We start from the raw sequence: 27,085 nt of genomic DNA, 5'->3' as shown, positions 1-27,085 counted from the left end.
GTTCAAAATGCACTTTGCGCTCGGTGTTGTGTCAGAGTTGCAGCACTGCCTTTTTGGTCTTTTCTTTTTCTGTTGGTAGCTGGTGGTGACGAGGCTGATGCGACTGAAGAGGCGTGCACCTCGGCAGTAGACAAGCGTGAAAGCGAGACTGGTGGCAGTCCCGAACAGGCATCAGTCACCGACCAACAAGACGACGAGGAAGGGCAGCCACTTGAGATTGACCTTTCTGCACCGGAGACAGGTTCTGAAAATTCTGTCAAGATGGAGGCACCTGACGAGCAGAAGGACAGCAAAGCGGAATTGCTTGAAATAAACCTCGCCATTAGTGCAACCTCTGCTGGCGGTGCAAAAGAAGCGACCAGTCCAAGCAAGGAGAAAAGGAAAAGATGGCACGCAGTCGAAGAAGAAGGCGCTGTTGGCAGTGATGGTGATGAAGTTGAAATGATAAATTCTGGGGCTAATGAGGAGCCTGAAGTTTTTTCAACTGAAGACCCTTGGCCTATCACTGAGTCACTACAGCTCTTCTTTGAAGAGGCAAGTTTGGTCACATTTTTCTCTTTGCATGTGTTAGTGTGTGTAAGCAGCCTTGGTGTATGTGCAAGTGTATGTGTGCGCATGCACACATTTGCATAAAAACTCATACATATGTACAGCCACTGCTAGCATAGCATATTACTGGTAGGGGAGTGAGTAGCAGATCTTCGCGCTGCTCAGACACTTTTTTTTAATGTTTTTAGTAAATCACCGCAGTGTCAGTTAAATTTGAAATTCAATGTAAATGTTGGTTCACTTGCATTTATGTCAGTAATAATTGTTTTTAAGATTTCCATCTTTGTACAAGCGTGATGACTGAACATGACCGAAGTGAGATACTGACAGCTGAAAATCATCATTGAGTGTACCTTGTAAGTTGCATATGCTCCTACTTGGTTTAGAACTATCGTGATTATTACATAATTGCATGTGCTCCTTACGTATGACATTTTCTTACTCGTGAACTCTTCAAAGTTGGGCACGATGAAAAGAAAAGTCTTGAGGAAAAGAAGTTTGTTCCGGTCAGGCTTGTACACATTACAGAAGAAACAATTACAATTACTATTACAATTACTCACAGTAACTTCATGTAAAGCTTTAATTGATTTCAGTGACTGCTTACCTCCCCACAAAATTAATTTAGCAATTACTAAAATGTCATAAATTATTCTTACATTACTTTCCTCCCAGTCATTATTAACATTGCGAAAATATAGCTAATGGAATGAGCTGGCTTAGTTTTTTCAGTACTCCTTCGGCACCCCTTTGGCACATTTTTATCATCACTAGGAATTGCTTTTCTCATCTTTCAGCGGGAATCTTCCCTCGTTTTCTTCTAGAGACATCAGCAGTGACACTGAAAGCTAGTTCAATGAGCACACCAGAAAGAAGGTCTGTGTTGTATTGTACGAACACCCTGCGCACAAGATTGAGGTTGCTCAATACCATGATGCTCGCGCGTAGGTACTCGGTGAAGCGCAGCACATCATTGTTGCAGAGGCTCGGAGAATGCACTCCTTGTAGGGCTAACACAAAGCTAAGAAAAAGTCATCCTTAGATTTAAGTGTCTGAAGTGACTTTCCATATGGAACCGTAGCAGCGACAGTTCATTTCGTCAATGATTAAAATGAGGAAACAAATCCCGAGTGCCTGGGCTTGCCTGTCTGAGCATGCGCGTCATCATCATCAGGGCTGCTGCGTGCCGCAACCAAGGGCAATCTGTTGTATTCCTTCTAAATCCAAGTACTCAAAGCTGCATCGCCTGTTAGAGCTTGTTTCACCGAGAAAGTAACTGGTTACATGTAATTGGTTACTGAAAGAGTAATAGAAATACAGTGAGCATTAATGAATAAAGAAAAGTCGCAGCTTCATTCAAAAGGCGAAGCATTGGTTGTGATGAAAAATTACTAGACAGCTGTGCAAAGTAAGGTTACTAGTTTTATCAGTTGGTGTAAACATTTGCTTACTAACTAAATTAACAAGCACACTATCACATGTGCACAGGCAAACACAAACACATCTCACTCGATGATCATGGATGCTTGCTGTCAGAATGCTGGTGCAAAGAGCAGCAGCAGTGGTGAGCAAATTCCCCTTTGTGCTGCCTTTCGCTTCAGTGTGAACTAGGCATAAGAGAACACAGTGCACATGAAGCCATCGGCTATACCTCGGGTTGCATAGCCTTAGAACCCACTGCAGAATACCTCCAAGATCGGGCTTGTGCGGCCGCTGAGCGCGGCAGCAGCCGGTGTAGGAGAGAAGATGAGCACTAACCTGCCGCTCCCCTCCCTTCCTAGTGCACACAAATATCCCCACTCCCTCCCTTGTGCATGTGAGAAAATGGGGCACAGCCTTCCAGCCATCCTATCTTGCTTGTATGAGAAGGTGCTGCCATATCAAGCCACCATCCTTCTCAGCTCACCCTCACAGGCAAGCTTTTCCTCGCACCTACGGCATACAGTGCACATATTTGTTTATAACTGCTTACTAACGAGATGCTATCTGCCAGGAGTGGTCTGGGAAGTTGTGAAGTTCTTTTTAATGCTGAAACTTTAACACCTCAAATTAACGAAATTCGTGATTTAACAAAGTTTTTAACAAAGTACAGCTTTGTTATATCGCGGCTCGACTGTATTGAAGTTTGTTGTATCGAGGTTTAACTGTAGTACGATGTCTCGGGGATGCGATGCTCAGGCGTTCTGTTTTTATCAAGCACATTCCAACTTTGTAACGCTCAGTCATATGCTGCATGCGTGACAGCTTAATTGGAGTAATAGCCCATAGGAGAAGACAAACTCAATGAACGAATGAATAGCTTCATTTGTTCATTCCATTTGACTCATCCTATACACTGTTATTCTGGTTTGCTATAGCACGTACCAGCCAGCCCAAATTAGCTCTCTTTGGCTTTATGTAGTGTCTGGGATCACAGGCATCTGTACACCACATGAAGCAGCATTATCTCAGGGACTATGCTTTGGGTGTACTAAAGTCATTATTGCTTGTCTTTTAAAAAAGAGGAATACCTTGTTAGCAAACATGAGTGAACCCCAAAACACCATATAGCATTTGCAAACAAAGGCAACACCAGAAACCTTTAAAAATCTATTGGTAGCACATAGTAACGTACTATTTGCACACCATCGATTGTTTGGTGATAAGAGGTAGTATATTGTGACAGTTTCATGTGAATTTTGAGTTTCCGCCTCAACAGGATGTGGGGAATACAAGAAAGGTGGAGAATAGGAAGATGGCATGTGGCTGGCTAGCTGAATCTCAATAGGCACACGGCTGATTCAGGACCACTCTATGGGGCATTTCAATAAATGCCTTTCATGGATGTAACAGCATCATTTGAAAATAAACAATAAGCGCAGCCTGGCCACCTTTTCACTCTCTTTCTTATTGTTATTTTACCTGTATATAACAGATTCTGTTTGATGACTGATACCCTCCGTGGTTGCTCATTGGCTATGGTGTTGGGCTGCTGAGCACAAGGTCACGGGATCGGATCCCGGCCATGGCAGCTGCATTTCAGTGGGGGCGAAATGCGAAAACACCCATGTACTTAGGTTTAGGTGCATGTTAAAGAACCCCAGGTGGTCGAAATTTCCGGAGTCCTCCACCACAGCGTGCCTCATAATCAGAAAGTGGCTTTGGCACGTAAAACCCCATAATTTTTTTTTTTTATGACTGGTACTCTTGAAGACCTGAATAGTATTGGTAATTCCTTTCCTGGTAATTTTCTCTCTTTTTGTTGCTGTCGTTACAGGCATATTTCCTTTCCTATGGCTTGGGGTGTCTCATTGTGAAGGATGGCGATGAGGTAAGTCGGAACACCCCTCTCCAGGTGTGACATTTCAATTGCATCATTTTGCCATTCATAATACCGAGCCTATCTTTGTGGTGGAATTGGCTGTCACCAAAAAAAGGACCAACAAATTGTCATGACTCATTGTTATCATTGCTGCAGTCCTAGTATACTGACTTCTTTCCTTCTTAAAACAGTGTCGGTCAATACGCATGTTTTTTTGGTGGTTTAGGTGACATGAATGAATTGTGTCTGCGTGCATACCATAAAATGCTGTGGAAGCACCCACTGCTCTTTCACTGAAAATTGGGTTAATCTAGATATTGCCGTTTGTCCGGTCTTCAACTGGACAAGCTCCAGACCACGGGCTCTTCAGTCTGCAAGTCTGTTATGCAAGTGCCCATCCTCGCTGTCGTCCTATGCGACACTGATCCCACACCCCTTGAAGGCTCGCGCGACGATCTCTTCAGACACAGCAACCCAAGCCGTCGACACAAAGCTCAGCATGACTTGGCACAAAGGCTTCCGGAGGTTCCCTTTAAGAGTCCTCTATCGCTTCCTCACGAACTCGGCCCATGACACGTGGCGGGAGTCCTTGAATGGCTTATTCTAGTAGACGTCTGCAGGATTCTCGTACACCCTCCTGGAATGTACACGATGTCGGTACTGCCGTCTTCTGCTGCGTCGACAGCGGCCTTCATGTTATGGACGGGGGTTTGGTTGATGATGAGCAAGCGGCGAACATCGTCTGTGTTGGGACCCCAAGTGCGGATGCACCACCCCAGACATTTTTTGGCTGTCATCCAGCCATTTTTAGACGAAGTTAATTGTACATTTGCTGTAGAAACTAAGAACAAGGGCACAAGAATTAGGAAAGACCGCGAACGGCTTTTTGCCGAGTACGCTTCAATTATTGCGCCTAGGTTGTGGGTGTTACATCTTAGAGTCAGTGCTGCCACTTTTGGTTACCCTTGCGGCCAGTGTTGCTCTGTGTTGTCACGTGATACAACAGAAGAATATGTTAAATGATGTTATATGTCCATGTTACAGATGTTGTAGGCTGTGTAGTCGAAGCGCGTCCTCAAAGTTGCGATTCTTGAGCGAAAGGCATCAACTGCTTCCTTGCAATCGGTAGGGGCCTTCTGACTGTCGTTGGTAGACACATGCATTGTCACTCCGAATTGCTTCGTCCATTGGATGATATACATGCTTGAGGTCATGAAGCTGCCAAGGTTCAGATTTCCAGCAATTCTTAGTGCTTCCTTTCTTAGGAGCTGGTTACTGATGGCACGGCCAGCATATCATTCCATTTGAAGGTAATCAAAGAGGGCATTGTCCAACTCTTCATTGAAGATGGGCCCACCATCCCTGAGTGTGCGCTTCATCTTCTGCTTGCCGTAGTTGGTGGGCTTTAGGGCATCATACTTGGAGTCCCACTCGCGGATTCTTTTTCTTTCTATCGTGAAATGCTGAGAGGTGCAGCTCACATTCTTTCCCGACGCATGGTGCCACTCAACGACTTCGATTGTTCTGGCAATAGTGTAGGAGTGCATCGTGTAGCTAACGGATTGCACGAGAAGTGTGGGAACAGATGCGTGCATGCTTTATCAAGATGTGTCTCACAAGAGCCCTGCGACCACTGGGTTTTCTTTCAAGGACTGTAAATTGTCACTGCATTATGTTCACCTCCTTTGGTGTTTCCCTTTCCACCGCGAGAAAGTGAATATCCCTGTCATCATCCCTAGTGGTCTCGTGACGGTCGCAGTGGGGTGAATATTTCTGCTGATGCTGGTGCTTTGGAGGGGACGGGCGCTTGACATACAATTTTCAGAATTCTGAAGTTTTGGAAATGTTAATACTGGGCGCTTATGTGAAAGTGGGTGCTTCCGTGGTATCTTATGGCACATGTCTACTGCTTTTGCTTCCATGATACAACCGCATATTGGACTACAGCGGCTGAACCGATGAGGACCAGGTGCTGGGAAAATAATTGCCATATTTACTTGAATCTAGGCTGCCATCGATTGTAGATTGTAGGCTGACCCCTGAAATTGATAAGGTCACATGCACAAGACCAAATTTCTCGGACTTAAGCCCAATGAGATGGCATTTCTCTGTGAAAAGAGCATGCATTTTAGTACAGCTTTTGCCACTTGCTACAAGCACGTGTAAAATTCAATCATTGTTGTCTTCATTGGCATCGCTGGCCTCTTTGTCATTGGTTTCGTCCAACAATGGTAACAGTCCACTGTCCTCGCGTTCATTTAGTGCGTTTGGTACGTTGCACTTTTAGAATGCTTGCACTATTTGTCATCATGGACGATCACGCTTCTCCTTGTGTCCTGATAATATGAGTAACATCTTTTTCTACCTTCTGGTTTAAAGCTTCCTGCAGTCCTATGAAAACCATCTGCTTTGCAGCACAGACAGTTGAAAAGTTCTTTCCATTCTTGCACCGTTGGTGCATGTTATTTTCATCTACATGGAACTTGCTTTGCTCTTGGAGCTTTAATGTTTTTCATCCTGAATCTCGGAGGCTGTGTTGCAAAGATGGGGCCTAGAATATTGTGGCCGTAAGATGACGTTAAGTGTCTGGTGGCTGCAACATCCTCGAATCTAAGCGAACTTTGGCACATGCCTTTTTTCTTTTTTTGAAGGAGTAATCGGTCTACATTTGAGTAAATACGGTACATAATGTGTACTTCAGTCATGTATGTCCAGAATTGATCAACCTTGTGTTGACATGCCACGTACTTGTTGCAAAAATATGTCACTGGCATCAGCGAAAGAGACAGGAAAATTGAAGGGAAACATAGGGAGGCTAGCTAATGTGATGTATGAGCTGCGAGGCTACCCTGTACAGTTGTAAGAGAGAGAGAAAGATGAGGTATTGACAGATGAGATAAAGAAAAAAAAATGTGCACATAAAAGCAAGGAAGTGTGCGACAACACTTCAATAAGGTTGCGCAGTTTGCATGTCTTCGAAGGCAATGTATGGTAATTTTAAACAATAAGGAAAAGGACAGTATCTGAGGGGCAGCAAGAAAGGTTTTATTTACGGGAAAGGCAGAGAGGTTGACCTGAGTTTGTATGCTCTAGTCTGCTACTCTGCAATGGGGAAGAGGGAAAGGGAGTGAAAGAGCGGGGATGGATCCTGATGAAGAGGAAAGAAGTATTCATTCTTATGTACATAGCACAGTGGCCCTACTAAAGCCACTCGTCCAATCTTGTGGCATGAAAGTATAATGTGAGGTTGAGTAAGCGAAAAAATTGGGCATTTTTTTAAGTTCCTGTACAGGTAGCAGCACTCGACGTCATACATATCTCTTGATCAATCATTGTTCCATCCATTGCACCGCATTTTCACCAGGATATTCACATTTATTCGGTACAGTAATCCTCTTAGGCTTACTTTGCACAATGTTCTTATTCTGGCAGTCATCTGCTAGCCACTTATGACATCATGTTGTGTTAGCCAAGCTCTGTGGTGTCATGTTTCATATCCAAGATAAAGAAAGCGTTATATGGAAAATATTGGTTCAGTGACACTTTAAAAAAAAAATGTGTCAGTTGTTTTTGATGCAGGGGAATATGACAAGCTTTTATATCGGAATGTTTAGCGCTACCGGATGATCCTTGTGCATCGGCAAATTGTTTTTCTATCACTCGGGCTCTTGTCTGGCAAATTGTTGGCACTTGGTCGGTCAAGATTGGATTGGATAAACTTTATTAAAGGTCCTGCAGGAGGCACGTCAGTGTGCAGTGGGCGTCTCCCACACAGGGACCGACAGGGAGTACCTGGCAACAGATATATTTTTTTTAAGCTGATAAATAATGCTTTGTTTCCTGGCAGCAATCGCCACCCATATTTGCAGTGCTACGGCACCCTTAGGCTGAACGTCAGTGCATTTGTCAGAATCTCGTTTGGTTCTCCATATCTCTTGATCTGCATATGTTACCCTGCGTAGCCATTTATTATTTTCTCATTTTTGTGTTCTGCCTCTACCGGTTTGTGTTTGCTCTAGGTTAGCTCTGGGGGACAGTTATGTTCATGTTCCCTCAAACTTTTTTTCTCTGCATCAGATGCTCAGTCAGCAATAATTGCTCTTAAATAGGAAAACTCTAATCATTTGATCAGCCGCATTACAGCGTTTTTTTTTTTTTCTTGCTCACAATTTTCACTCGCAGGAAGTTTCAGGCATTCAGCATTATTAATTGCTCATTTTTTAATGTACTTTGCAGTAATGTGAGTCCTTTCTGCCATTACATCATGGGGAATACAAATGTGTACGTATTGATGTAAGTACTGCATAGAACTGCAACAGAGGGCATGACGTATTGATGTAATGCCCACATGGGTGATGCAGGCATGTAATAAAATAAAAAATTTCTTAGGACACACAAATCACTCATACGAAAGCAAACAGCTGTTTCACAGACTCAAATTATACAAGCAGAAGTTCTGGGTTTTTCTCAAAAGCAGTCACAGTGGTAAATATTTATAGGTTAATAATACCGTCCATATTCAAATTGATATATCGGCTGTCACACGTGTGCCAGCCAATATCAATGTTTCAATAAAAATCTTCTCACCTTTCTTCAGGATTAAGACTGTTCCTCACGAGTGTTCCTCATTGCTATCACCAACTTGAACAGCTTGAAATACTACCGTATAAACGCGTGTAAGGGCCGCACCCGTGTATGGGCCGCACCCCCAACTTCCCGAAGCAAATATTTAAAAAAAAAATATCCGTGTAAGGGCCGCACCCCGAACTTTCCACGACCCACGTGTGATTAGCCTTCAAAATGCGCGCGCACGGAAGCTTCCAGATGCCGCCCACGGATGGCGCCGATGTCGCGGGTCATCATCATCATCATATTTTCTTTCTGCCGCGAGCTTCCGCAATCCATATCGTCATCGGTATCATCAGCCCTGGCCACCATGCTGGCCACCCCGGCTTTGTTTTGCGACTGTCGAAGGCACGCGAGTTGTAGCAGCGTTGTTGGCGTGGGCGCACGCTGTTGTTGCGGCTCTCGTGTGTGCTCTGCTTTATTTTTCACGAATTGCCATCGAGCGTTGCCATTCTAGCACGATGGGCAAACATATCAATAGCTACACGGCAGGCTTTAAATTGAAGGTAGTGGAGTTTGCCCTCGACCATGGCAAGCGTGCGGCGGGTAGAAAATTTGACGTGGACGAGAAGTGCGTCCGAAGGTGGTGCAACCAGAAGGATGCGTTGAAGACCACCAGCTCCAAAAGGCGTGCTTTTCGAGGCAAGCCATGCAAATATCCTGAGCTCGAAGAAGAGCTGTTCCGCTACGCAATGGAAGTGCGGAACAATGGATATGCGCTGACGACGGACATGCTGCGCGTGAAGACGCAAGCTTTGGCGCGTGCGAGAAGCATACCCCGCGAGGAGTTCAAAGGTAGCGTCGGCTGGTTGCGGAGATTTTTAAAGAGGAAGGGCCTATCCTTTCGGCGAAGCACCAACGATTTGGACGGAACTGAAGACGACGACTTGTGGGGTGATGAGCCAGAAGAATGCAGCACCAGCTCGGAGTCTGAGGACTCCGCGAGTGATGATGACTGATTGTAAATAGTGATGATTGATGAGGATTATTGTAAATAAACGCGCATTCACTTATTGGTCTGTTTTTACTTGAAAAAAAAAATTTTTTTTCGTATGTCGCGTGTATGGGCCGCACCCCGAAAATAGGCCCTCGAATTTGTAAAAAAAAGTGCGGCCCTTACACGCGTTTATACGGTAATGTAATGTACGCCGTGCGCCACTATATGTTTAACGATGATATGTGCAGTTTGCATTTGACGTGACGGCAGTTTTAGTGACTTAGAGGTACATTAACCGCAGGACCTGGAACTCCTGAAGCTGTGGCAGAGGCTGTGCGGACTGTGTGACAACTTCCCTGCCCGATATGCTGCCTACCACCACTTTCGCAGCAAGGGCTGGGTGGTCCGGTCCGGCGCAAAGTATGCTGCTGATTACCGTACGTACCTGACTAGAGTTGACCCTTCCTCAGGTTCAAGTTGCTTACATACCTGTTGCAAATTCTGCCATTCAATACAGTACAGTTAAACCACGATATAACAAAAAAAGTAAAATTGGCACTTCACTTTGTTACGTATATGGAAATTTCGGTATATTGAAACTTGACCTTTTATGCAGTGAGTACAGTTGCCAACAAATTTTTCTTACTCGGCAGGGGCTGAAAAATTTTCCGAAATATTGGGCAGTTGTAAAAACAGACTAAGCTAAGCCCGCGAATTTTCATGGTCACTCTGCCACCGAGGCTGATATTGTCGCCTGCAGTAAGACGACACTATCAGTTGACTGATCTCTACACCACCCGAACTGATGTGGCATCAACAGCCTTAGGATGTCGCAAAAAAGAGCTTCACTTTAAAAGTGCATGAAATAGAGGCAGCGTTTGACAGCCCGTTGTTCACAGCTGCCATGCGCGGGTATCCTGTCTGAGATACCAAACAAGATCGTTAATGGCATTAAAAATTTCGGTAGCCATTGTGTATCGTTTCTAGTATTGGTTCTATGACTCAAGAAGTCGCAGTTTGGCCTGAAAGGTGAAGCATTGATAACGACAACAAAGTATTAGGCAGCTAACGAATATTCATAGTTTTATCGGCTATGTAAATTGGAGTAAGCATTCTCTAATTAAATTAGCAAGCATGGTGGCATGTGCACAGACAGACATAAACAGGTCTCAGTGGGTGACTGCAAACGCTCACTGCCACAATGCTGGCGTGATGAAGAGCGCAGGCAGATGGGGGTGAACGCTTCGTCTACTTCCCTCTTCAATGCATCTCTGAAGTTCGAGATTATGCCACCTTCAGCAATATGCATGCAGAAAGACAGCGAGGGCATTAGCTGTCTGTGGAGGAGCTGATGCAACAATTCACCATGTGCTGCCAAAGAACTGCAAAAGATTTGTAAAAAGAGTACACATATGCGAAATCATTATATTGGCTTGCGGCATGTGCTTTGACATCTCTGTAGCCACCGAGCTGCTGAGCACACACAGTCCAGTTAACAGGTTTGCGGCCTTGCATTAACTACAGTACAGAGTGTCATGTACACGCAGCATATTCGCTGGTGCCAGCGGTAATGTGTAGTGGTTAGGCGGCAGCTAGGTGCAAAGTGTAGCAGCAGACTGACTGCCGGCTCACCAACACAAGCAATATAGTGTTGCCGGGTGGCTAACATCTTGCAAGGCTTTCGAACTGCAGCATCAGGCAAGTTGCTAGCAGCAACACGTTGCAAGACTTTGGCCCAGTTAGGAAAATATGATGAGAAAATCTTCCTTCTAAATGAAAGAAGGATTTGTTATGTTAATTCATAAAATTTTGCTTTATTCAAATTAGATTTTAAATGCATGACTTATTTTATGAGAATTTAAAGGGAAATTGCCCGCTGTGGTAGCTTAGTGGCTATGTCATTGTGCTGCTGAGCTTGAGGTCATGGGCTCGATTACCGGCCTTGGCGGCTACCTTTCCGTGGGTGCAAAATGCAAAACATTCGGCAGAACCTATCTCCCGACGACTGTTGACGGTAATGCATTTAGCATTGAGTCAACGTAGCGACACGATGTATTGTCACCGTCGAAACAAGTCATGTATAAGGTGTGTGCTGCAGCAGGACTCCTCTTTTGTGCTTCCCTAAAAACACTCGCTGCCATCTAGCACCACCACTGTGAAGCCTGTGCATGGCCTCCAAATTGCGTGACGCTCCGGTGCGTGTGAATGCCGAGAAATGCGTCGTGTGGCCACCGGGCTCCTCTCGCGCTTCTTTCTGCACCCGCTGCACTATCTAGTGGCACTGGCAAAAGTCTGCACGTACCCTCTGAGATGAGAAGTGTGGCGCACCAGTGCTTGCGAATGTCAAGAATTGTTCCCTCGCTAGCTGCACACACAGTGGCGCACACTCAGTGACCCAAGTAAGCAAGATGTTCATGAAAGAGCGACACATACCAAGTGCATTTATGGCGAAGCTTGCTGAAGCATTGGTGTAAAAGGCGCCCACTGAAAAGCGGCACGTACCCACTGAATTTGTGGCGCAGCCTGCTGAGGCATCAGGTTGCTGTACTTGAGTCGCGTTTGCAACGTGGCTTCAATTCGGCTCAGCATTGAAGGAGTTTAAGGGATCCTTTCTTCATTGTAGAGTGGCACATTGCCAGTGGCACACAACTTAGTTATCCAAGTTGTTATCAAAGACGTTCGTTGAAGAGCGGCACTCACTGGCACAGACTTAGAGACCCAACTTGGCATCAAAGAGGTTCATTGAAGAACAGTACAGACCAAGTGGCAGATACCCAGTGCTCCAAGTCAGTGTCAAAGAGTCTCATTGAATAGCGGTACTTACCCACTCCCGCATCTACACTGACCCAAGTTGGTCCAACGGGTGTCTCGAACCCGTTTCCTTCAGCACAGCGGCTCGATGCGCTACCCACCCATTTGACCATGGACTACCCAGTGACTATCCTAGGGGTTCAAAACGAATCCGAAATTCTTCTTTCCCTGTCTGAGAGTGCTGAGGACGGGGCAACCCTTATCCAGTCTTCTTCGTCGTGTCTTGTACTATATACTTACAGAACTAAGCATTTCAATTTAGGGCTAACCAATGTGCATACTTTTGTTTTTGCCATCTGCGGTTTATGTGACAATAGCATAATTTTGGCTCATAAACATAGATCAGGAGTCCACATCAACTTTAATGACCAGATTGGTAGCAACATGACACAGTACTCTATAGTAATTGCGCATATCGAGTGTTCTACTTAAAGTATACCTGTCACATTTCATTCTGTGAGCACTATACATGTACTGCATATGTTCTGATAAATAAATTAAAACTCATATTGTATAGCGGATTGCAGTTTATACAATTGTTGTAATTTGAATACAATTAGTAGTAACACTTGCGTGCATACATGCAATATTTGTGCCCTGTGCAGTGCTTTACAAGGATGGGCCTCCGTTCTATCATGCCAGTTTCTCGGTGATTGTGCGCACTGTTTGGACTGACACCCTAGAGGAGAACCCCGATCATCGGTTGCAGAGTTGGCCCACTCTATCGGGTCTCATCAGGGTCAACGGAAATGCCTCCAAGGTTGGTGCTGCAGCATCCCATCATTTGGCGTCTGTGCTGTAGTAAGGTTTCAAGTGATTGTTCACACAAGTCAGTAGCAGTGCATTATGCTGCAGTGAGTGGTGTTACGCAGAGCAGTGCCTAAGTTGCTACGGCATCGTCCTGCTGAGCACAGGGTCGCAGTTCTGGTTCCTGGTCATGGCTGCTGCATTTTAATGACAGTAAAGTGCAAAAAGACTTGCTTACAGTCAACGACCAATTTTTCTGACATTCTCGATAATCTGGGTGCCTTCGCGGCACCGCCAAGTACCCCATAGATCGAATTTATAAGAACATCTGAAATTTTTGATGCTGAAACCTTCGCTCTGTTAGCCCTGACAAAGTTCTGTGTATTTGAACAAAAAGAAAAGAAACTCCTGCAAATTCGAACTACAAAACGCACGCAATGGTTATTTCGAACAAAATCTCTCACTCCTATGCACCACTTTTCGGACAAACCTACGCCAAAGGCGAAGGTTCAGTGCAACACCAGCTACTGTAATGTCGCGTTTTCTAAAAATGATAAGAAAAGACACGTGGGAAGCAGAGATTGAAGCAAAGTGTGTGCCCTGCTTTCCCATCCTGCTTAAATCAGTCAGCCCCCAGCGCAGGCTTGATCACATTGCAACGCACTCATCTGCCCCCTCATCACCCCACATCCTCTCTGGTGCATTGCAGGCCGTGCTGCTGTGTCACGTGATCATGCCCAGAGGTGCTGACTTCACCACGCCTCATGTATTGCGATCTTTCAAGATTCAGGTGTGTACTCTCGTGGACTCCTGTAATGTATTGGGATGGTTGCATTCCTTTCATGATTATCTTGGAGGAGTTTGTGTGTGAAATTTGCAGAAACTGTTGTACATGGCTGTTTGTATTGCCTCAGCAACCACAAAACCTGCTGAAATCCAGCTGAAATTCAGCTGAGCTCTCCAAAAATGTTTTATTGTAACATTTTTTTTAATGTTCTTGTCGGGTTTACAGGCTTTCAACCACAAAGGACACACTTCTTTTTAAAAGGTTTGTTCAAAAGATATAATTTTTAGGCTTGGGAGTTCCCACCAACCTGACAAGGCTGCTTGCTCGTTTCCAGTGTCATTTTATGTGCGTAACATGCACATGCACCTACACGCAAATGAGATAAAACCACTTCGAAGAACAAAAAATGTCAAACCCACTTATGCCAATATTCAAGTGCCACGAAAATGCCATTGTTATCACCGATAATTGTTATAACGGGGATGCATGAAAGAAAGCAAAATAGGGGGATGGCAGAGCTGTTGCGAGAGAAAACTATAACGGTAGGGAGGCCAATGCCCGTCCCTTCCACCTTCCTCCATCTGGCTGCTGATTGTGTTGACTCGTTCAACTGTTTAACTCTGCTTCCTGCGTGCTCCAAACGCGTGTAACAAGCTGCAGCTGTCGGTGTTCAAGAATGCTACTGGTATAGCAACTGCAAAGAGGGGTCACGGGTCGCAAGTGACCTGCAAGCTCCACCGAGGCATCGCTTTGGTGGCCTCGGAAGAGTCCTTTTAAAAAGTGTGAGAAGATTGCTGCGGTAGCCTCTCAGCTTGAGAAGTCCAGAAGCAACACTGGGACGAGATTGCCACAAGCATGTCGCCACGTACCTCTCACTTGCTTGCATGAGAAAACCCCATGTCCGTCAGCCTTTCTTGTTTTTTGCCGCCATCCTTCCCCAAGCTGTCCAGGTGCTCCATGTAATGCAGTGGAAGGCCCCTCGTGAAAATAAACCCCGGAGGGACTGGATCATCTGCAGGGCCTCCTGTGAGGACAATGTTGAGGCAGCCTGCCCTTCGACGTAATTGTTGCCGTCATCACCGCCACTGCCACCGTATCACTGCTACCTAGGACAAAGCACGCTCTCCTAAAGCAGTTCCACACTGTAGAAGCGCTTACTTCGAACCACGCACCGAAGAGAAACTCTACGGCATTTAATAGATTGATCTTCTGGCTGCTCCCTGCTTGTCCGCTTGGCCACGTGCAGCAAGACTAACTTGTTCAGGACGTGGTGACGATACATGACCTTAAGATTGGTGACCATGCCAGCCTCCATGGGTTGCAAGCCTGCCGTCATGTCCGGCAGGAAAAAAGGTTCCACACTTGAGAGCTTAGGCGTGGAGTGGTGGGCACTACTATTATCTGGCATGAGCGCCACCTTACACTTAGGTTGCTTGATACGTTGAACAAACTCCAAGAGCAACTCACGAAAAAGTTCTAGCGTCATCCATGCCTTGTGGTTGTGACTGTAGTGTACCAGTATCCTGGCAACAGTGCAGAAGCAGTGGGGATTTTTTTATTTCCCAATGACAAATGCGAGGCACTTGTCGCTGATGCTTGCTGCTGCAGCTTGTTGTTTTCGCTGCCCTTACACGTGTTTCCTTAGAGTGCATGCGTCTTGGACGGCAACATCTGGAAGAACAGTCCTGCCTCATCGCCATTATACACGTCAATGTCAATGTAGTTGTAGAAAATGTGGGGCAGCGTTTCCTCCACCTCCCTCCCTGGTGACGGCTTTGTGTACAATGCCGTGCCTCTCTTTGACGCGCTGTACCCAGTCACCAGCTGGCTGGAAGTCCACATTGTTGATGAGTATGGCAAACAATTGTAGGGCAGTTCTGGTCTTTGTGGCCAGAATTGGCCCGGTGATGAGCAAATTCATGGCATGGGCACCAAGAAACCACTCGTAGGGTGCCTCTACCTTCTTATAGGCACCTTGTCAAATGCGTATGAGCCTGCTGTCTACCAAGCAGTTTTCTTTGTGAAACTTCTCTGCCGAGCAGATGATTGCCGACACTGTCCATTGCGATAGTCTACTTCTTCATCAAGTCACACACCTTTTTAGCGTTTTACCACGAGCTACTTAATTCGTCAGCAGAACTGTGCACAATGAGGGGCCAGCGACCAATATGGGAGTAGTACTGTCAGTGAAGTTGGTGCGGTCCATTCGTATTTTGGAGGATGGCACAGCATAAAGCTATGGACGCAGCCCATTTGTGTTCGGAGAGGTAGAAGGGCAATGGGAGACAGGTGCGTGAGGCTGGTGAGAGCAGAGAAGGCAGGAAAACAGGTTCTATTGTAGGAGTTCGCGGCGGCTGTTGGGGCAGCGGGCGAGGGTGCTGTGGCTCAAGTGCCGCTTTTTCTTTTTTCTTTTCGAGGATTTTCCATTACCTTTCGGCACGGACGCCCAGTAGTCAGACTTCATCATTATAACTGATAATGCAGCATGGGGGCATTGTAGTAGTCGGGTTATTTCACCATAAAAAACAAATAAAAGTGGGATGGCACAGCTGCTTTTCATTACTATAACCAATATATATTGTTAATACCGGTATTGTTATAAGTGGGTTCGATTGTAGTTGGTATGACAGAAAACCACTAGCAGATAATCAAGATAGAGCTAAGCCACCGTTAAAGTTAAGAGAGTCTGTGCTGATGTGAGCTCATCCATTGGCAAATTGAGTCGTCTTAAAGCGAGGGTAGATTCAGTTCGATGTCCTACTGATGTCAAAGGCTTCAGCAGCAGCTTGTGAGGGCTGTCGAGGGAATCGGGGCCGTGATGATGCAAGGTGTTGGCAAAAGAACTTGGCTGGTCACATGAAGCCTGCAACTCAACTTGTAAACATTGTGGCAGCAACATGTCACTAGGGCCTGGTCACCTGACTGTGCCCATCGCCAAACTTCTTCCTTCCTTTTTTATTCTGTTTGCTTCATGCCCACCTCTCCTTTTTCTCTTCTTTTTCCCCATCTTCATTCATGCGCATTGCATATGCACAACCACCTTCGTCATTCTCTTCTGGCTCATCACACATGTGCACCGTCAGTATTTTACTTACACCTCACAACAATACAGAAGAGTGCAAAGTTGCAAAGTTACAAAGAGAGCATTTATGCTTTCCTACTCCTTGTATAATGGCAGACAGACGATGAGGACTAGTTCCTCGATGCGACTTTGTCAAGGAATCAAAGAAGTTTGAGTCGCCATGCAGAGATACTGAGCAAGTGTTCATCCTTGCTGCACTCAGAGGCCTAACATGGCTGAAATTTAGGCAAGTTGGTTTCTGTTCATTGTGAACAGCAGCACAATTTGAAGACAGACAGGCAGAAGGAACACACAGATAAGCGCCGACTCTCCGCTAGCTTTATTGAAAACATATAAACTTGCATTGTTATCAAAAACCCAGATCAAAAAAAGAAAAGGAAAGGAACAACATTTTTGCGATGAACCGTTATCAACACACGTGCACAGTAAATACTTATCACTGACTGAAAACTTACCACATGGTACCAAAGAAGCCATACAAGTGCAACAGCACCATGGAACAAACTATCGTAGTCATCTGTATGTTTCTGCTGTCTGTCTGTGTTCGAATTGCACTGCTTTTCACAATAATCAGAGGCCTAAGTCTGCTGCAGATCCTACTAATAGGAGCTCGTATAAGTGAACCTTTGTCTGCTCATGCTGGTCTTGCAGTTAGAAGCCAAACAGGGTTGGCTCGTGAAGTACGCAAACGAGTCTGTGGTTGGTCCGCATGCATCTTGTTAGGATTAGGGGCTCAATCCCATCGCTCGTAATCAGTTGTCAAGATTGGAGTCGGGCATGAATTAGAAGGTAGCTGGCCCATGCCGTCGTCCAACTTATCCACGCTGAGGACGTTGTTGAAGGAAAGGACTGCTTCTCATCGAGAACGAGGAATATGGGTTTATTTACAGTATCTGCATAAGGACATTGCAGTTCATCAGTCTAGCATGACTGCGAGAGAAAGTGCACTGAGCGGCCGCACAACAGCGGTTTATAAACACTTGGTCCTCCCTTGATCCCAAGGTGAGGGAAACATTCGGCCAGTCATCGTAAACAAGTCGCCTCTCTGCGCGAGGAATTACACACACACATTTCCACACAGTTTCACAGTCCTCAACCGACGTCAGACGGACTTCGTAGAACTCGGGGCTTACGTCAGGAAAGGCGCCTTTTATTCCCCAAGCTGACCCCCACAGCGCGACCGCCGGTTGCCCATTGTCTTGCGTCTTGAATGGCACGTGAAAAGGGGCCTCGAACTACGTTCCCTCGGGGACTCCCTTGTTTACAGCCGACCAGGTCAGCAACGGCGGGTTCAGGCACAAAGCCTGCTTCGTCGAACTCATCTTGGCTACAGCAATGGAGAGTCGAGGGCGCGCGTATTGTTCTCCACACACAGTCGACTTAGTGACGCCGTGGCTAGAGGTTTGCGGTGGCGTTCAGGAAAGTTGACGCCGCTGTCGCAACTGGCTGGCAAGACTTGCACCTCAGCGGGCCGTACTTAACAATCTATGTCCCGGGCTGCCAAAATGGACGAAACTTCCTCTTGTGCCCAAGCTGTCCATGCCATCCATCAGGTGGCATTAGCATAGGAGCACTCACACCAACACTTGTCATGGCTGCATAACTGTGACACCATATGACAGGAACCTATTTTCACTCATGTCACGTGGAGAATCCGAACTTTAGGAGGCGCTAGAGTCATGCAGAGAAGACAGTTGTCAGGGTAAGCGAGAATCACAGTTTTTTGAGTCCCGATTTCTGCTCCAAGGAAACGGTCATGATTAGATTGATGGCACATGTAACCGTTGTAGTGTGGGTGAAGCACTACAGTCACTCTTGTCCATTTATCACCATGGCATTACGCAAGATCACAAGTTAGGGTCGATATGGTGGCAAACATGCTGCTATTATTGCTACAATTACGGTGTGTACTTTGCATTGCCACTTCAGCTGGTTATCCATTATATTGCTATGATGATTTTTAAGCACACATGGCCTAGTTGTACAACTGCGCGTGCCTTGCTTGACTAAGTGCCGTGCATCTGAACAGGAGAGGAGCAATATACCACTGCACGGGCCCGGGCTGGCCCGAAAGCCAAGGCCCAGCCTGGCCCGGTCCTCAAGCTGGGCTTGTGCCGGGTAAACAATTGTTGACTTGGGCCCAGGCTAGGCTCAGGCCTAAAAACTTCGAGCTTGGGTCCGGCCCAGGCCTCAGTGGGGCCCGGATTAGAGCCAGCCTTGCTATTATTATAGCCTCCACAAAACTGAAGACTATAAAAACTGCAGCCCTATGCAAATTTTAGGTCAGTGGTGTCTGTTGGTATATGGGAAAGGCAAGGCAGAAAAGTTACGACATAGCAGCTGTACGCTGCACAGATTAGTGTACGTTAGCAGCTCTCTTCAGCCACAGAGAAAATGGTACCGTGATCAACTACACCCTCTGTACGCCCTTATTTTTAATGTGATCAGCATCCTTTGCCTGCCTCAGACACTTTTTATCTGTCTATCTGTCTGTTTTATGCCATGTGACCTTATTGTTGTCTAACTTTTAAGCCACTATGTATTTCCCCTGGGTCTTGGTGGTTCCATCATCATCATACAGTCGTGACCATTCTGTTCTAGCCATGTCGTTCTTGTAACACTGGCATACCATCATCATAACCTCATCATCATACCACCTTCACAGTTCCATCGACGTCATTCCGTCATATTCATGCTGTCGTCATTCAATCATGATTATGGCACAGTTGTCATGCCAGTGTTGTCATTGCATTGTCAATACGCAATCGTCGCCGTGCATTTGTTATCATACGATGGTCGGGATACCGTTGTGATCTTTCCGTCATTGTCATTTTAGCTTGGCAATCCGGTTCTTGTCATACTGTTGTCGTCCCACCATTTTTGTTATGCAGTCGTCATCACGCTGTTGCATCATCGCCGTCATTTCAGAAATGTTGTCCAATTGTTGTCATGCCATCGTCGTCATACCATACTGCCTTCGTGATTCCATCAACATAATTTCTCCTTCATTCCATTATAACTGTGCTATTGTCAATCAGTAGTGATTATGCAGCCGTCATCATGGCATTGTTGCGTCGTGGTCATTTATCGTCATCACTTCAGAATCATTCCATCATCGTCATGCCATCATCCTTATGCCTTCAACATTCTGTCAACGTTATCCCTTCTTCGTAATGCCATTGTCGTCACTGCATGCGCCACCAGCGTACAGTCTTTGTCCTACCGTCGTGAGATAACTCTTGTGAGCGATGGTCATAACAAAGCGGGCCAGTCACAGAGACAGTGTCCGTTGTATATCACTGAAGCACTTGAAATCTCAGGAGGATCACTACAAATTCTAAATAAAGGTGTTTTGGTCAATATGGTGTGTCGCTGCATGGTCGCTACATTGCCTGAATGCTGATCGCAGTAGCTTCAATAGTCATCTTAAGATGGGTTCTGCCGCAATTCTTTCGTCTCTGCGACACTAAAAAACTCTGGTCAACGTTGTTCCCAGGATATTAGTACCTCGAATTCCTAGAAGTGATCGTGCTTAGGTGTGAGACGGATGACCCGATGTTTGATGGAGTTAGCACTGTGAGTTTGACAGCAGCCCCGCCTATCAACAAAGTTCCCGCGCATTGGGGTGGCTGGGAGTGGCGTCGACAGGCAAACTTCAAGAGATGCTAGACATCGCAGCCGAATCAAAAAGACGAAGAGTTAGCATTGCAGTCGCGCTAAAGAGATTCGAAACTATTTGGATGTCACAAGACTCACTGTAAAAAATTCACTAGACTGTCTTCAGGTATCCGAGCTATTCTTCATAGAGCGAGCACAAGAGGAATCGTTGAGAGGAGCTTCGGTACAGTTGGTTACATTTTTCATGAGCAGAAGACATGCCTAGAGAAAGAGTCGTCTGCAATATTTTTATTGTTGCACAAAAATATGCAGATTTTCAACGGGGGTCATTGATGTACCGCTTTGCACTGTCTATGTGTGATCATTTTAATATAAAAACAAAAATTGACTAAATTTTCAACAAGTTCTTAGACTACTTAAATAAAGTGGTAGCAAGTAAATTCTGGAAAGTTCATTCACAATATTTTTGTCTGTTAGGCATGTGCAACGTGATACTAACTGGTTTGCATTTTTTTTTTCTATATTCATTCAAGTGAGTATAATAGTTTGCCATAGTTTATCACACAATTAGTCCAACCAATTAAATTTAGACTTTCAAATGTCCATTGTTCTTACATAAATTCTTTAAGCCTACGTGGATGCTGCAATATTTCTCAACATTGGTGAGAGAGATGCTAAAAAGAAAACACAAACTTTTATTGTCTCAGTGAATTTTTCTTTTGAATGCAATTTTAACACATTAAAGGGTCCCTCACCAGGCCACATGGCAAATTTCGGTTATACATTGGAAGTTGTTACGCACCATGAAGGAGTGTTCTATCGCAAGAATTTTTCAAATTGGTTCATTAATAGCCGAGACAGAAATATTTTAGTGACGTGAACCCATGATTTCATGAGGCGAGCGCCACTGCCAAGAGAGACGCTCTCTCCCTTTGCCCCGTTTAGCATCCACAAGTGAAATTTCTTCCCTGCGTTTTCCCTTACCGGAGTTTGAGGGTCACCTGACGCATACATCACGACCCCCGCCTTCATTTTATTTCCCTCATTCTTTCTGCTTCGCGGCGCACTTCCGTTGACGGCGTCGCGCGCAAGCTGTTGCGATTGTCTCGTTTCATGCCGTGCACAATTTGGCGTGCTGTGCACGAGGACATTTGACCAGCGGTATAAGTCAGTGCTACACAAATACTGAGGCAGACACAAGCACATTACAGAGCATGATCCCGTGCCGGAAAACGGTAGAAAACGACATAGTTTCGGTGTCGGCGCATGCGACTGCATGACGTGAGAACAAGCAGATGAAAGGGAAGTCCATCGCTCTTGGTGCGGTGCGAAGTAAAACAAGAACATCCAGACATTTGGTTCGTAGGTTTTATTAGCTTTAATTAGTATATTCAAGCAACATGTTACACAAATAACAGATGTTGCCTTGAATAATTCTCGAAGTCACGTGTCACCACGAGCGACGCCACAGCGCGAACACGTGTACGTAGGTGCACTAGAATGCGTACGTCACTCTCTGGCTTGGAGCGCCGCGGCAGCAAGGAGAAAGGAAAACGGCGTTTGGTTTGAAATTTCAGATCTTTCCGGGGCACGTAGCGATGTAATACTTTGCAGACATGATCGTTATTGCACAGTGTATGCTCTGCGCTTGTCAGCTCAAAATGGCCAGACCTGGTGAGGGGCCCTTTTAGTGGTCCAACCCACGTGTTTGCAGCTTTGTGTGTGTTTCTGTGCCACTAGGTGGGTTCCCTGCAAATTTACGTGAACAAACAAATCATATTCCAACCTGATGAAAAAGAACTATGTTGCCTGCATTGTACATGCACTGTTCCGAAACAAAAGTAAACAGAGTCAAAATTTGAATAGTATAATGCAAAACAAGGATGCCTAAATTTTCAACTGAGAAACTGACACCATTATGAGGAAGCCAAGTAAAGCATTAAAAATGGCATGTTCCATGTGAAAATATGACTGCACCTCAGTGTTAGCCTTGCGAATCACCAATTTCTGTTTAAAGAAAAAAGCTTCTAGTGCCCGTGTATTATGGTGTTCCTGAAAGCTAGTAGAGCAGCGTATTTCAGTTTACATTCACACCAAATTTATTGGCTTGAGTTCCACCACTGTACATCTCAATGTTTCATCATCATCATCATCATCAGCCTGGTTGCGCCCACTGCAGGGCAAAGGCCTCTCCCATGCTTCTCCAACAACCCCGGTCATGTACTAATTGTGGCCATGCCGTGCCTGCAAACTTCTTAATCTCATCCGCCCACCTAACTTTCTGCCGCCCCCTGCTGCGCTTCCCTTCCCTTGGGATCCAGTCCGTAACCCTTAATGACCATCGGTTATCTTCCCTCCTCATTACATGTCCTGCCCATGCCCATTTCTTTTTCTTGATTTCAACTAAGATGTCATTAACTCGCATTTGTTCCCTCACCCAATCTGCTCTTTTCTTATCCCTTAACGTTACACCTATCATTCTTCTTTCCATAGCTCGTTGTGTCGTCCTCAATTTGAGTAGAACCCTTTCCGTAAGACTCCAGGTTTCTGCCCCGTAGGTGAGTACTGGCAAGACACAGCTATTATATACTTTTCTCTTTAGGGATAATGGCAACCTGCTGTTCATGATTTGGGAATGCCTGCCAAACGCACCCCAGCCCATTCTTATTCTTCTGATTATTTCCGTCTCATGATCCGGATCCGCCGTCATTACCTGCCCTAAGTAGATGTATTCCCTTACGACTTCCAGTGCCTCGCTGCCTATTGTAAATTGCTGTTCTCTCCCGAGACTGTTAAGCATTACTTTAGTTTTCTGCAGGTTAATTTTTAGACCCACTCTTCTGCTTTGCCTCTCCAGGTCAGTGAGCATGCATTGCAATTGGTCCCCTGAGTTACTAAGCAAGGCAATATCATCAGCGAATCGCAAGTTACTAAGGTATTCCCCATTAACTTTTATCCCCAATTCTTCCCAATCCAGGTCTCTGAATACCTTCTGTAAACACGCTGTGAATAGCATTGGAGATATCGTATCTCCCTGCCTGACGCCTTTCTTTATTGGGATTTTGTTGCTTGCTTTATGGAGGACTACGGTGGCTGTGGAGCCGCTATAGATATCTTCCAGTATTTTTACATATGGCTCATCTACACCCTGATTCCGTAATGCCTCCATGACTGCTGAGGTTTCGACTGAATCAAACGCTTTCTCGTAATCAATGAAAGCTATATATAAGGGTTGGTTATATTCTGCACATTTCTCTATCACTTGATTGATAGTGTGAATATGGTCTATTGTTGAGTAGCCTTTATGGAATCCTGCCTGGTCCTTTGGTTGACAGAAGTCTAAGGTGTTCCTGATTCTATTTGCAATTACCTTAGTAAATACTTTGTAGGCAACGGACAGTAAGCTGATCGGTCTATAATTTTTCAAGTCTTTGGCGTCCCCTTTCTTATGGATTAGGATTATGTTAGCATTCTTCCATGATTCCGGTACGCTCGAGGTCATGAGGCATTGCGTATACAGGGTGGCCAGTTTCTCTAGAACAATCTGTCCACCATCCTTCAACAAATCTGCTGTTACCTGATCCTCCCCAGCTGCCTTCCCCCTTTGCATATCTCCTAAGGCTTTCTTTACTTCTTCCGGCGTTACCTTCGGGATTTCGAATTCCTCTAGACTATTTTCTCTTCCATTATCGTCGTGGGTGTCACTGGTACTGTATAAATCTCTATAGAACTCCTCAGCCACTTGAACTATCTCATCCATATTAGTAACGATATTGCCGGCTTTGTCTCTTAACGCATACATCTGATTCTTGCCAATTCCTAGTTTCTTCTTCACTGCTTTTAGGCTTCCTCCGTTCCTGAGAGCATGTTCAATTCTATCCATATTATACTTCCTTATGTCAGCTGTCTTACACTTGTTGATTAACTTCGAAAGTTCTGCCAGTTCTATTCTGGCTGTAGGGTTAGAGGCTTTAATACACAGACGTTTCTTGATGAGATATTTCGTCTCCTGCGCTAGCTTACTGGTATCCTGTCTAACGGAGTTACCATCGACTTCTGTTGCACACTCCTTAATGATGCCCATAAGACTGTCGCTCATTGCTTCAACACTAAGGTCCTCTCCCTGATCCTGAGTTAAAGCCGAATATCTGTTCTGTAGCTTGATCCGGAATCCCTCTAGTTTCCCTCTTACCACTAACTCATTGATTGGCTTCTTATGTACCAGTTTCTTCCGTTGTCTCCTCAAGTCTAGGCTAATTCGAGTTCTTACCATCCTGTGGTCACTGCAGCGCACCTTGCCGAGCACGTCCACATCTTGTATGATGCCAGGGTTAGTGCAGAGTATGAAGTCTATTTCATTTCTAGTCTCGCCGTTCGGGCTCCTCCACGTCCACTTTCGGCTATCCCGCTTGCGGAAGAGGGTATTCATTATCCTCATATTATTCTGTTCCGCAAACTCTACTAATAACTCTCCCCTCCTATTCCTAGTGCCTATGCCATATTCGCCCACTGCCTTGTCTCCAGCCTGCTTCTTGCCTACCTTGGCATTAAAGTTCCTCAATGTTTATAGGACATTTAAAAGTGAGATGAAATTGCTGGCGATGGTACGGGAGCATTCAGCTATGCCTTTGCTATATTATAGTGCTGCACAACTATTTAGAAGATGTAGTAAGGCCATTCATATCGCAATTTAAAGCACAAGCATGGTGATCAACAGATGTACTTTTCTATATCGTCCTCCTTAGATGTAAGCAGCTGTTTTGCCACTCCTGGTGGCTGTTGCCAGCCTGACCCCTCCCAGTTTTCCTGTCTATTGTATATGTGTGTTTTCGTACCACATATTCAAATAATAAATGGGGTGCAGGGCAATATGCTGCTTTGATACAGCTTGGAGACTGCCTGGTGACCATTGATTACATTATGTTCACAGTAACTGAGAACTCGACCTAGCATCGTTAAGGCTCAAGGGCTAATGGGTCGAACAGAAACGGGCTAGGTACGGGCCAGGTTTAAGAGGAAGCTTTAGCTTGCGGCCTTCTGTCTAAATACATGGGAAATGAGAAAAGCTAAAACTTCCTCTTAAAACCGCCGGGCAAGGCTCGGGCAGGCCAGCGCATGGCACTGTTGGGCTCAGGCCGGGCCTGGGCCTGAAAAACCAGCCCCTGTAGTAATCCGAAGCGCAAGCAAGCATTGTCTTTCATATGTCAATGCAGCTGTGAATTACAAGGCTTGGTGCACTGAGCTCAGGCAGGCAATGGATTTGCCCGTAAGACAGAAATACCTTTTTACCATGTAGAGTGTCAGCTGACTTCCTCGAAGTCAAAGTGACCGGCATTTGTAATGTTTAGCAGGACACTGTGAAAGTAAGAATACTGTCTGGTCAGTGCACATTTGCTATAGCTCTGGAACAAGTCTGTACATGAATGCAATGTTTGCCATGCTTTGGCCTTTTTACTATTCATGTGGTGTGATCCTTGGTACTGTAGCTCAGAAGCAGGGCTGGAATAGGCTAGTGTTGTGATGACACTCTCTCTCTCTTTTTTTGCACATTTTGCAGGAGCTCTTGGTGCGGCGGTGGGTTGTATCGGAAGAAAGGGAGAAACGGGATGACGTATCCTGAATGGCACCGCTCAAGTGCATGGCTGTGTCTTGTATTATAAATAACTTGCTGTACATAAAGCTTGGCAATTATTAAACACTGTATATAAAGCACTTCTAGTACTTATCTTAAGAGGATGTTAAGGGTGTTCATTGATTCAGAATATTCTTCACCGAAATGTGAAGATTCATTGGGGCGCACAGGGAGTGCCATCATATGTGAGATCCATTATTATATTGCTAAATAAAACTTCAAAACATTTATAATCTTGTAGTTGTATGGAAATGTTTGCACACAAGCATGTAGACACATCCTTCCTTTCACATGACAAGTCAAGCAATGGCAGAACAACCGCAGGTGACCATTCATATCGTCTTCATGATTTTAAGGTTGTCTATAAAGTAGTAAAGCATATGGTTTAGGTTGCAGCATATCATAAACTGCTGTGGTCACTGCATGTAGTTCAACCTTTCATGTGATGATGTCTCACTGCACAGTCGCACAATGATGTACATACTGTGTTGTGAGAGCTACTGCATTATGCAGTAATTGTGTTTCATTTTTGCAAGACCACTATACTTATTTTTGATGCACTGGAAAGCATTCTATCAGTGTGATATAGCAAACTGTTTCCAGTGCAGAAGGTAGATGTGACTGTATATACACGTTTACTTTCACACCCCCCCAAACAGGTGCCACTTTTATACAGTCAAGTGTCAATTTATCAAAATTTGTGTATAATCCATGTTTTTCAATTTTCTGGCAGTAAAGATGCAGAAAGCATTCACTTCATGAGTGTCGCAATGCACCAATCCGGCTGACAGGATGTTAGGAGAACAGGCGAGGCCTGATGCAAAGGATTTGAGACAAAGGCAGCTTCTTGCAAGAAAGGTGTCTGACAAGCTCCCTTATTGCTCTGTTTTGTACATGACAATTTCTCTGTGGCATACTCTTATTGGTCACTGTGACATAGCGTGCCGCAGAGTGATTGGGTACCGTCAACGGCATCGTACACATTAAAGAATGCT

General features: G+C 45.2%; 1 protein-coding gene across 2 annotated transcripts in view; it reads left to right on the top strand.

The window, feature by feature from the left end:
* Positions 1-26,323, top strand: part of Tsen2 (tRNA splicing endonuclease subunit 2) — a 59,477-nt gene extending 33,154 nt beyond the window's left edge. For both annotated transcript variants that reach the window (XM_070536019.1, XM_070536018.1), the window contains exons 4-9: positions 80-534; positions 3,806-3,859; positions 9,715-9,850; positions 12,830-12,984; positions 13,681-13,761; positions 26,016-26,323. In XM_070536019.1, coding sequence (XP_070392120.1) covers positions 80-534; positions 3,806-3,859; positions 9,715-9,850; positions 12,830-12,984; positions 13,681-13,761; positions 26,016-26,078 — 944 coding nt within the window. In that variant the 3' untranslated portion in view covers positions 26,079-26,323. The remainder of the gene's footprint in view (positions 1-79; positions 535-3,805; positions 3,860-9,714; positions 9,851-12,829; positions 12,985-13,680; positions 13,762-26,015) is intronic.
* Positions 26,324-27,085: the final 762 nt, after the last annotated feature.

This window comes from Dermacentor albipictus, chromosome 3 (assembly GCF_038994185.2).
Source record: "Dermacentor albipictus isolate Rhodes 1998 colony chromosome 3, USDA_Dalb.pri_finalv2, whole genome shotgun sequence".
NCBI classification, from domain to species: Eukaryota; Metazoa; Arthropoda; class Arachnida; order Ixodida; family Ixodidae; genus Dermacentor; species Dermacentor albipictus.
Note: the sequence above shows the minus strand (reverse complement) of the source record. Positions and strands in the feature narration are given on the sequence as shown.